The 12396-nt window shown below is 43.1% G+C and overlaps 1 protein-coding gene across 4 annotated transcripts in view; it reads left to right on the top strand.

Annotated features, from left to right (window-relative positions):
* Window positions 1–12396, top strand: part of RASGEF1A (RasGEF domain family member 1A) — a 274204-nt gene that overhangs the window by 233123 nt on the left and 28685 nt on the right. For 3 of the 4 annotated variants that reach the window (XM_084633589.1, XM_084633588.1, XM_084633586.1), the window contains one exon: window positions 8979–9158. In XM_084633589.1, the coding sequence (XP_084489715.1) occupies window positions 8985–9158 (174 nt within the window). In that variant the 5' untranslated portion in view covers window positions 8979–8984. Of the gene's footprint in view, window positions 1–4480; window positions 4655–8978; window positions 9159–12396 lie in introns of those variants that run through there. The other variant, XM_084633587.1, reaches the window with a different exon arrangement.

Below are 12396 nucleotides of genomic sequence, written 5' to 3'. Positions count from 1 at the left end.
AGGCAGGTAAGTGTCCTCACCCCCATTGTACAAAGAGGGATGAAGCAACTTACCCAAGAGGACAAAGTAGGTCAGTGGCTTGGCTGCTAATAGAACCCAGGTCTCCAATCTCCCAATACAACTGTTGCCTGGAGACAGAGATTCCTCGTTTGCCACCCAAGACTGTGAAATGAGGTTATAAGGACTATCACAAACCTCACCACCTTCCGCTTTAAATGCAAGGCACATTTCTTCTACCTTCTCTTCTCTAAAGACATGCATAGCAATGTGTGTGCTCACGTGTATATTAAAACAAGATTCCAAGTCACACATTCCACTGCACACACTCCACCCGCGGGGAGAGGATGAGAGCACCATCATGTGACAGATGTTAGTCACCTCGCTTAATGCATAGAATCATACAAGTGTAGGACTGGCAGGGACTTCAAAGCCAGTTTTTTCAATCTTTTCCTCATAAATTATGTTTTCTAGACCTTTAATCAGTTTTGTTGCTCTCCTCTGGACTTTCTCCAAATTTGTCCACATCTTTCGTGAAATGCGGTGCCCAGAACTGGACACAATACTCCAGCTGAGGCCTTATCAGTGCAGAGTAGCGTGGAAGAATTACTTCTAATATCTTGCTTACAACACACCTGCTAATACATCCCAGAACAATGTCTGATGTTTTTGCAGAAGGGTTTTACTACTGACTCATATTTATCTTGTGAGAAGATGCTTGGACACTATGGGGATGAGCACAGAATAAGACCCAATACAGTACAGACCACCATACCTCAGCTACTCTGTCCCCTTGTAGGAAGCCAACTCTCATTTTGCCTTTAATGTTTTATGCATCTAGAGCCAGATGTCACCTGGCTTCTGAATGGGTATGCATGTTGGTGGGGTGCCGGGGGGGGGACACGGGAAGAGGCCAGAGCAGCTGCCTGCCCTAGCATACCCATGCAGGGGCCAAGCACAGAGTCCTTGCACTCAGAGAGCAAAGGTGAAGCTAGTATCATTAGGCACCCCAAATGAGGGGAGACAATGACCCTTCCCCTTTCTCTCAATGCTCATGTAGTACTGGGGCAGTGACTGTCCTCCCCCTGCACAATGGAAAGCTCCAAAAGGCACAATGCCTGGGACACATGCCTTTGGGGCTGTATAGTTGTGCACTCCCCCCAGTGAGGCACAATTCCTCTTACTGATGAGAGACCTTCCAACCCAGATCTGATCACATCTCTTGTGTTATTAGCAAGCCTGAGTTGTTTTTAACATTAATTGAAGCTGAATCTTTTGTTGGAGCTTAATTAACGTGGTGCATTTTGTTAATTCTAACTGGCAAGCACTGCACTTGGTCTCAACATCCTTTTGCACAGGAAGGGAGAGTGGATTAGCATAGGACAGAAGCAGGTTTTGGAAAAAACATCATGTGCATTCACTTTTTCATTGTTAGTGCTACTGGGTGTAGCTCTGACTATGGAACCGATTCTTCAACGCGGGTTCATACTTAGGAATGTTTTCCAAGGGAAATAATTTGACTGCTCTTGTTGGTTCCACGCACTTCCTATATCCTGCTCTTGGCAGCAATTTATGCCTGATGCTCAACAGGAGGATAAAAGTGCATGTCCAAAACAGTCATGCAACAAAAATATTTGGAATGGGAAGCATAAAACCTAACAAATAGAGAAGATGTTGCAGACCAGCCAGCAAAGCCAAACAAATACCTTTCTGCATCCCTGCTCACAGTCCAACTCAGCTATTCCTCTTTCCTTTACCTGGGGGGAGGGGCAATTATTTTGGTCACTATGACACTCAAACAACTTAGGAGGGAGAGTCTCCTCTTGATTCTGATGCACTATTACTTTGTTTCACAACGTTATCAGAAGACAATGCTGAATGCTCACAAGTAGGTTGGAGCTGTACTTTCTAATTGTATCACTTTATACCAGTTGATCACCATACTTTTAACAGAGGACTTAACATGATAACAGAACATAAAAATGGCCACAATGGATCAACCAATGGTCTATAGATCCCAGTATCCTGTGCTCCAACAGTGGCCAATGTCACATGTGTCAAAGGGAATGAAAAGAACAAGGCAATTATCAACTGATCCATCCCTGTTGTCCAGTCACAACTTCTGCCAGTTAGAGGCTTGGGGGCACCCAGAGCATGGGATTGCATCCCTGACCATCTTAGCTATTGATGGACCTATCCTCCATGAACTTATCTAGTTCTTTTTTGAACCCTGTTATAGTTTTGGCTTTCACTGCAGCCCCTGGCAATGAGTTCCATAGGTTGACTGTGTGCTTGTATGAAGAAGTACTTTCTTTTGTTTGTTTTAAACTTTCTGCCTATTAATTTAATTGGGTTCTTGTGTTATGTGAAGGGGTAAACAACACTTCCTTATACACTTTCTGCACACCATTCATGATTTTATGAACTTCTATCATATCCCCCGTTAGCCATCTCTTTTCCAAGATGAACAGTCCCAAGTATTTTTAATCTCTCCTCATACAGATGCATACCCTGTTTCATATCCTTATTTTTTTTTTGCCCTTCTCTGTCCTTTTCCATTTTTAATATATCTTTTTTGAGATGGGGCAACCAGAAGTGCACGTTGTATTCAAGGTGTGGGCATACCATGGATTTATATAGTGGCATTATAACATTTTCGTCTTATTATCTATCCCTTTCCTAATGGTTCCTAACATTCTATTAGCTTTTTTGAATGACACTGCACATAGAGCGGATGTTTTTAGAGAACTACCCACAATGACTCCAAGATTGCTTTCTTGAGTGGTAACAGCTAATTTAGATCATCATTTTGTACGTATAATTGGGATTGGGTTTTCCAATGTGCATTACGTTGCATTTATCAACATTGAATTTGATCTGCCATTTTGTTGCCCAGTCACCCAGTTCTGTGAGATCCCTTTGTAACTCTTCTCAGTCTGCTTTGCACTTAACTAGCTTGAGTAATTTTATATCTTCTGCAAATTTTGCCACTGCACTGTTTACCCCTTTATCCAGATCATTTATGAATATGTGGAACAGCACTGGTCCCAGTACAGATCCTTGGGGGACACCACTATTTAACGCTCTCCATTCTGAAAACGGACCCTTTATTCCTACCTTTTTTTTCTTGCCTTTTAACCAGTTTAACAGTCTCCCAGCATGTTATAAAGAGGACAGCAATCAAGTGTTCTCCATGTCCACTGAACTTAGGACAAGAGGTAATGGGCTTAATCTGCAGCAAGGGAGATTTTGGTTAGCTGTTAAGAAAAACTTTCTAACTAGAAGGATAGGTAAGCTGTGGAATAGGCTTACAAGGAAGGTTGTGCTACCCCAGTCATTGGAGGTTTTTAAGAACAGGTTGGAGAAACACCTGTCGGGGATGGTCTAGGTTTACTCGGTGCCACCTCTGCACAGCAGGCTGGCCTAGATGATTTCTCGAGGTCCCTTTCAGCCCTACATTTTTTATGATTCTATGTGTCCCTAGACATGGGACTGGTTTGGGGCTGGAGCTGACCCTGGCAGACTCAAGATGCCATTTACAGTTTTGAAGTTTAGGACAGCAATGCCAATATTCCAGTTAGTATTGGAAAGAGACCATAAGTGAGCGTTTTTCAGAGACAGAGATTGCAGTGGTTATACAGCAGATTGGTCACTGCCTCCCTGTCCACCTCCTCTGGGCATTTTCTCGAAACACCATCCCATTGGAGGTGACAAATTTCAGATCTGCATTGAAATAGTTGGCAGGGGAAGGGAAATGATTATCTGACCCTTGAAATCTCAAGGGGTGGGGTTTTTAAACAGCTGTCAGGACTGGCCCAACTCTGCTTCCATTGAAATTGATGGTACAAACCCCCATTGATGGCAATGGGAACAGAATTAGGCCAAGGCTGGGTGCTGCTGAATATCCCATGCCCTGGATCTGCCCGTTGCTAAGGCTTGCTTTTGAATATCATCCAGATGTTGATCGTGGGCACTGCTTCCTGCCCCAGAGAAGCCACATCTTTTTATATCGAGAGCAAAGAAATGAATCAGCAGTTTTGTTTGGCTAGCACAATGCCACAAGTCAGAAATGCCCTAACTCCATCTGCCACACTTGCGCTTTGCTCGGTTATCTGATCTTCCCCGTGGCAGCCCCAAACTAGACAGCATCACCGCACAGAGCATATGGTGGTTGTTTTCAGTCAGTATAAAAGAGGCTGAAGTACTGTTGTTCTTCCAGGCTTCTTAAGTTTCTGAAGGAGAAAAGAGGTGGGAGGGAAAAGGTACTTAGCGGTCTAACCTGTTGGATGTGTTAAAGCTTCTATAGAGGAAAGCAGAGGGTGGGCTTTTCTTTCAAAGCTTGTACAGTGAACACACAAAAGCCAGCCCCAGTAAACTCAGCTTCTTTTGAATTGGACAAGCTCTCTCTCAGCCAACCGAAAGCTGAGCCAGGGGCTGACGTCAGAGCCAGCCTGGAAAGCTGTGTGCTTTCTGGTTTTGCTCAGATGAACCTGAGGCTATTTAGATCTAAGCTGGCGGGAAGGAAAGCTGAAGCCAGAGATATTTTTTTCTGGCAGGTTGGAGCTGCAATGGCTGGCTGAGACTTTTATACTCTGGAAAGCCATCGGGATCTTACAGACCGCCACGGCTTATGTACATATTACAGAAAAAAATGAGGGTAAGAGTTCAAGATTTTCAGTTATGGGTATTTTTGTTAATATATATGTTAGTGGTGTGTGTATTTATACATTCACATACATTAATGGCAAAGCTAAATTTTGATCTCATTTATACTAGAAGATGACTGCAGTTACTCCTCTGATTTTAAGGGAATCATTCTTGCCGTGCATCAACATCACTGAGATCAGAATCTGCCCCATAATCTTTTAAATGGTCTTTGTTTTGTTAGCAAAAATATTGTTTTAATTTGAATGGGATTCATTTGCTCACTCTGGAATGATTAAGTTTTATAAGTTCAGAAATATTGAATGGTTTGGTTTACTGTCTGCTGTTGAAAAAGAAATTTATACCCCAGTTACAGCGAGCACGACTCCTTTGAGCATGTTCAGCTTGTGAAAACGTTTGCTTGGATTGATATAGATGGATGTCAACAGTTATATTCCTTTGGCTGTTTGTCTGCATTAGTCACAGACAAACTCACCAGGGAGCAGTGCTGCTGTTTTATTTGTTAGGAGACTGGTGATTGCAGGTGGGTTTTGGACTTGCATGAAAGACAAATACTGCCACTTCAGGATTTAAATGTCCACTTTCTTGGCAAACCAGAAAGGCACTTGGGTCGTATTTGTGGCACTTCCTTCTGCATCTATGGTAGATACCCTAGAATCACTAAAGTACAGATATGTTTTATAATTTATGTAATAATAGATTCAGTGAACTTTTAAAGCTGTTGGGCTTCTTTTCAACCCTGCCTGGCTCCAGTGCAGCCAAGTGGTCTTATTTTAGTACCAGCAGGTAGTTCTTATGCAAAATATTTAGCTTCTATATTGAATTTTGTGGGGCTATTTTGCTTACGGTAAACTTTCACAGAGTTCTGGTTCATTCAGGCCTGGGGGAAAACAAATGCTTTGCCCATGTCTTCAAACAAAGTATGTTTAACTAGCAGCTAATACTAAGTAATGTGCAGCAACACGTCCCACAGAGAGATTTGTTTTTCCAGAGTGCAGTCGCTGGAGCAGTGTTGGAGAGGTGACAATGCAGCTTGATTCATTTGGTTAAAGTCATTTATTGTTTCTGAGAAGTTTTAACAAGCACCTTATGCAACAAACATGAGAGCTTTTAGCTACAAACTACCCTTTTACCTACTGGGAAGACAGAGCGTAAAAGTTATCTGCATTTCCATTCCAATAAAGAAAAAAAATCTTATTCCTCCTTCCAAAAAGATCTTCACACACACACAATTTTGAACAGGTGCTAGAAACAATTCACAAGAAGAAAGCTTCCCTTCCCCCCCCCCCCCCGCTGCTTTATTGCTTATTGCTTCATTAGCAGTTAGTGTCCCTTTGCAAAGCTGGACATGCACCTCCATGTCATTATTAGCCCGATAGAACATACCGTACATTAGTGCACTCTGAGTGACTCAAAGCTATTGCTGTGGGCCTTAAAAGGAAAACAACAAATTACTGACAACTTACATAATATGCATAGCTAAGCTGGCTTCTTCGTCACACACTCCCAAAGAAATAGTCATTTGTCAAGCTCTCGTGTGCTCCAGAGCACATGCCTTGTGACTAAATTGCTGAAATACTTTGAGACATTAGTGAGGAATTGTATGCCACGAGATCCTGTACATTTGTTTTTAAATCAGACGCTTATTTACAATTTCAAGCAACCAAACACTGGAAGTGTCCTGAACGGTAGGGTAGTTCTGGTGTTCATAGTTGAATAGCTGCCATGTTTTCAGCCACAGGTAGTTTCAGATCAGTTAATATATTTATTGTGCGTTGGCACAGATAGAAAGGTGTCCTGGATAAAGCAGCCAAGCACAATTCTATTCATCAGCTTGCTTTTGATGAGTAACTCTTGTATTCATGGATAAGTATTAGTAACACTGGGATTTCTTTCACCCCTTCTTTTCATTCCTCACTCCTCACCCAAAACCACCATTTTAGTAAAACTAGGGATAAATGTTTTTTGCCTGGGCTAGTAAATATTGACGATTTTACAAGGCCTGTTAAAAGGAAACATGTATAGGGCTTAAATGCTGACTTGACCTGCCTGAGCAGTCATGCCATGTTGTTGCAAGAGCTCATTAAAAATCCTTAAGATAAATATGGTTTTCAGTTTTTGAACCAGCCCTTGCAACAGGGGTAAGGCAGGGCAGAGGGGGAAGACATTCAACTGGTGTCTAAGATAAAATCTGGACCATGGAACAATTGTCATGTTCAGATCAGTTTTAACAATATTCCTATCATCTTTCATCCAGAAAAGTTCTTCACAAAGGTGGGACAGTCTCTCCAATTCACAGATGGGAAAACTGAGGCAAAGTGTGACAGGACTAGCCCAAGGTTACACAACAAGTTAATGGCAGAGTAGGAACAGAACTCTACCTCCCTTAGGGCTTTATCAACCTTGACAGTGGCCCTTTAAGTAAATAATAGCTATTGAGAAAGATCCTGACAGGAAAAGTATTATTCTTCCACACAGGTATTTGCTTTGGCATTATAGGTAAGGCTAAGATTTTGTCATGGATATTTTTAGTAAAAGTCAGGGACAGGTCACAGACAATAAAGAAAAGGAGGACTTGTGGCACCTTAGAGACTAACATTCATTTGAGCATAAGCTTTTGTGAGCTACAGCTCACTTCATCGGATGTAGCTCATGAAAGCTTATGCTCAAATAAATTTGTTAGTCTCTAAGGTGCCACAAGTCCTCCTTTTCTTTTTGTGAATACAGACTAACACGGCTGCTACTCTGAAACCAGACAATAAAGAAAAATTCATGGAAGCCAGTGACCTGTCCCTGACTTTTACTAAAAATATCCATGACAAAATGGGAAGGGGCTGGGCAGCTGCGGATGGTTGAGAGGTCTGGTACCCCACTACCCATGGGGGCTCAGAGCTCCAGGTTCCCCCTGCCCTCCCGTGGCGGAGGAGAGCTGTGGGGTCCCCCTCCCCAGCAGTGGGGAGCTGCAGGAATCCCTCTGCCACCACAGTGGGGAGCTGCGGGGGGCCCCCCATGGCAGCCGAGGACTTCAGAGGATCCCCTGCCCCCCCCACCCCCGCAGTGAAGGGGAACTGCGGGAATCCCTCTGCCACCACAGTTGGGTGCTGCAGGGGCCCCTTGCCCTGACAGCCAAGGAGCTACAGGGGTCCCCCTGCAGCAGCCGCCACACCGGGGAGCTGCTGGGGTCTCCCTGCCCCATGGCAGCAGCCAGGGAACTATGGGGGTCCCTCTACCCCACCCCACGGTGGCCAGGGAGCTGCCAGGATACCCCATCCCCCACAGTGTCCAGGAGCTGCTGGGTACCCCCCTTGCCTGCGGTAGCTTGGAGCTGCAAGGTACCCCCGCTGCCCATGGCAGTTCAGAGCTTGGGGGCCCCCAGCCACAGGGGCTGATGTCATGGAGGTCTTTGGATGTCACAGATTCCATGACTTCCACATCCTCTGTGACAAAATCATAGCCTTAACTATAGTGAATGGCAAACTTTGCATATTTCAGCAACATGCTTTGTTTTGCCTTCAATGTAAATTTAAGTTGTAGTCAGGTTTGTTTGGTTTTTTTGCGTGTCAAGACTTATTTGCACATGGTAACTACAACATACTGTGGTCAAGAGAAAAGAGCTTGTTTGCTTTGTATGTCACTTCAGAAGCTTTGCTTTATGTTTCCAAGGTAAAAGAGTCTCCTAAAAGGTCAGGGACAAATATTGGAGTGCTTGTTCTAGCTCACCCAACTCATACTGTCAAATGCTAGACAATAGGACATTCTTGTTCAGATGGTACATCCCTAATCATTGGCAGTGCCGTCCATGAGTCCAAGTATGTGCAAGACAAAATGTACTTCTGTCACGACCTGGGCTAGACCTAGCAAGAGAGATTAGTACATATCCAACAGGGTCTAGTATTTTCTCCAAAAAACCTCCCCCCAGAACATTAAACAAGGACACTGTGCCCTTGTAACGTGGTTGTTTGTATAATAGGTTACGATTTGTTATCTATATATGAGATTGCTCCTTCCATTTACATGGTATTTTGTGCTGGTATCTCCATAGTCTTATTTGTAATGGGGGTGGGGAGGAAGCATCCTGACAGCAACTGCACAGTGAAGAAAGTAGGAACATAGGTTGCATGTAATTTCAAAACCAAAAGCCATCTGCAGGTCTGTGGGAGTTTGGGCTCACATCTCCCTCCCCCAATGCCCATGCTAATGTTCACTCCAATATGTAATCCAGGTCTAATTTATGCCTTTGCAAAAGCCATGAAGACTCACGGTAGAGAACTGCAAAGAAACCTTAACCCTCCCTCTTTCTTCCTTCAATCCTGCAGGAAACTATGCCCCAGACACCAATATTTTCCAGCATGCTCGGTTCCAGTTGTAGTGGGCAGGTGCAGCCAGACATGGGCGAGAGGTGTGGAGATCCTGTTTACCAGGATGGAAATCTCATCTCTGGATCACTGGAGGCCCTGATAGAGCGACTGGTGCCCACCATGGACTATTATCCAGATGTAAGTAGACATTTCAGGACTTGTATTCCTATGGCATCTAAACAGAGTCAGGATCCCAACACAGATGGTATTACCAATTTTCTTAAAAATTCTTGCTTCATCTTAATCAAGATGATCAAACAGGCCTAATGATCTAATTGCTTTGTTGCAAGTAATGGGCCTTCCCTTCATAGGAGCGGATGCCCAGCTGGGAGGGAACCTCTACCTTTTTGAACAGCAATATTTGCTAGTGAAATCAAGCCCTGCTGAACCCCTGTCAGGCACTCTGAAAACCAGTTAACAGCAGCATTAGCAGAAGAAATTTCGATCCCACTAAGCTGCCTTTGCTCTAGTGCAACCAAGATTAGCTACTAACTGGATTCTGCCTGTGGGAAATACATCAACTGTGTGCTGAGGGCAGCTCAAATTTTTTTCCTTATTTTATGTGTCTTTTAGTTAGGTAGCCTGAAAAGCAAAAACAGACTTTAATTAAATGTTCTTTCTCGGCACATCTTAACTGGCCAGTTCTGTTAGAATTTAAGTTTCTGAACCTAGGAATGGTTTCAACATCCTCGCCACAATCCACTGAAACAAACACCACGTGTAACTGCCGGGTATGCAATAGGCATCCCAACCTAGGATATTATTAAGAGATTATTACATTACTTAAAATGACCCCCTCAGCCCCATAAGTGGAAGGTTGTAGTTAAGGAGGTTGCAGAAAAGCATAAAGATTGTATAGCACAAGCTGTGTTTAAGCCCTGGGAAAATGCACAGTAGCGGTAGAGGAATCCAAACCCTTTAGCTATATTAAAATCACACATATTACCATGGGCCATGCCAGGAACGTCTTGTAGCAGGAGCCTTCCTGAGCTAGATCTGTACGGTACCTTTTATTTTGAGGTCACAATTTAAAAACACACCGTCACTCACTACAAAAAGATTTCCATCCCCACATGTAGTTCCCTTGAACACGACACCAGTAGCCTTGTCCGAAACGTTAGGTTTGTTTTTACAAAAAAGGACTGTAGCAACTTTCCAATTCAAAAGCAGTCCTAATGCTTCTATTTTACCATGTATAGCGATAATTGCATTGCATTTGACTGACACACATGCACAGTACGTAATTCTTCATAAAGCCCAGTGGGTTAACTACCATTTCGTGTTAATGCCTCCATTTGTTCCATTCTTTTATGAGTTTTATTACACCACGTACAGCAGGCACAGGTTTGTTCCTTCCTTCAAGACACTCAGTGTGATGAAGAAAGCAGCAGGTAGAGCTAGAAGAGAACATGAGGTTTTGTACATCAGGCAAGTAGCATTACACAGCTGCAGTTAAGCCTTGTAAGAATCCGTTCCCCACCTGTTCCGTAGTACTATGGCACAGCTAGTAGCTGCTTGAGTTCCTTCCTACAGCTCATTAAGTAGCTGCTAATGCAAGTCCCTTAGTGTAAGGGGCTGTCTATTTATAACACAGCTATTTTGAATCTTGCTCCCTACTGTACATATTATCTTCGGGATTCTAGCAATGATTTGTGGATCTTAGGAATTACAGTGATTCTGCAATACACCAAGCATGCTAAGTGCATTATAAACACATAAGTCCAGGTGCCCACCATGAGGACCATATGATCCAAAAAAACAAGCAAACAAGTGACAGGGGATAGGAAACGTGCGGAATAAGTTCCTGGGAGAGAGATGGGAAACCCCTGTCACAGCAGGAGGCTATATTACCTTAGCGAGGTCAGATCACTGACAGCAAATTGATCTTAGCCTAAGGGGTTACATAATAAAACAAAACAGCTTGAACAGTGTAAAGAGTGGGCTGGATACAAGTCATCCCAAATCCAAGCCTCCCAAAAAGCCTGGATTTGGATCTGGTTACAGGTTTAGACTTCAACCCACACCTATTTTTACTTTAAAAAAGGAGTGGCCACAAAGGAACAGAGTAACCGCCTACTTGCTCTGTCATCCGTGGCTGTGATGCTTGAAAGGAAAGAACAAAGCCCATTAGTCCCATTTCACTGGTAACATATTCCAGGAGAGGTGGTAGCGGGTTTTGGGTTGCCAGTTTGGCCTGGCTAAGAGCAGTGGCTCTCAACCTTACCAGACTACTGTACCCCTTCAGGGCTCTGATTTGTCTTGTGTATCCTCAAGATACACTTCACTTAAAAACTACTTGCTTAAAAAGTCAGACATAAAAATACAAAAAAGTGTTCCAGCACTCTATGACTAAAAAATTGCTTCCTTTCTCATTTTTACTGTATAATTATAAAATAAATCAATTGTAATATAAATATTGTACTTGTATTTCAGTGTATAGTATATAGAGCCGTATAAACAAGTTATTGTCTGTATGAAATTTTAGTTTGTACTGACTTTGCAACTGCTTTTTATGTAGCCTGTTGTAAAACAAGGCAAATATCTAGATGAGTTGAGGTACCCCCTAGAAGACCTCTGCGTACCCCTGATTGAGAACCACTGGCTTAGAGCAACAATCAGTGATGTCAGTATAGATTTCCTGAGTTCAGCGGTGGCACGTTTGTAAATCACTGAAAAGGAACTGGTTCTCATCAAACCCTCTGAACTAACCTCCCCAAGCACGTTGCTTGGAAAATACTGCACTTTGCGTCTATGTGACACTAAAGATCCCAGTATCCTTCCCTAAACTTAGAGGGGGAAAAAAATACGGTCTCTTTTCATTCTGATTTCAAGCAACACAAGACTTCTCTGTCATGTTGGCAGAGCTGTAGTTGGAGGTCAGCAGGAGGTAGAGGAGAGGTGAGATAAGGGCCTATGTTTGTGTGCTGCTCCTGGGAGGCTTGTTTATGTACAGAGGCTTCTTTGGTGCATAGAAAAAATGCATGCTTGTGAGACAGCAGCGTTCTGGAAGTTAGGAATGGAATGTACTGGTCTGTAATCCTCATGCCCAAGCAAGAGAAAGTTTCAAGCAAGTATTTCACAAATAAGAAGTTCCAGATCAAGCAGCAAGAGCACAAGGAAAATATTTTTCTTTTTCCTCAAGAAGACATCAGTACATTCTTGGGCCATAAAGTAACAGTTACTTCTTTAGTCTTGCTCTCTCTCTTTGTCCTTTTTATAGTTTAGGACGTCTCTTAGCAACAACTTTAGGAACTAAAGAAATCTGCTTCCCTTTTTTTCTTGTAAAGCACAAAACCCTTTTGTGTCAGCTTAAGTTGGTGCCGAGAGGAATTTTCCTCATCTTCTTCCAAATACCTGCCAGCGTTGGGGCATAATT

This window comes from Lepidochelys olivacea (genome assembly GCF_965140295.1).
Source record: "Lepidochelys olivacea isolate rLepOli2 genome assembly, chromosome: 7".
NCBI classification, from domain to species: domain Eukaryota; kingdom Metazoa; phylum Chordata; order Testudines; family Cheloniidae; genus Lepidochelys; species Lepidochelys olivacea.
Note: the sequence above shows the minus strand (reverse complement) of the source record. Positions and strands in the feature narration are given on the sequence as shown.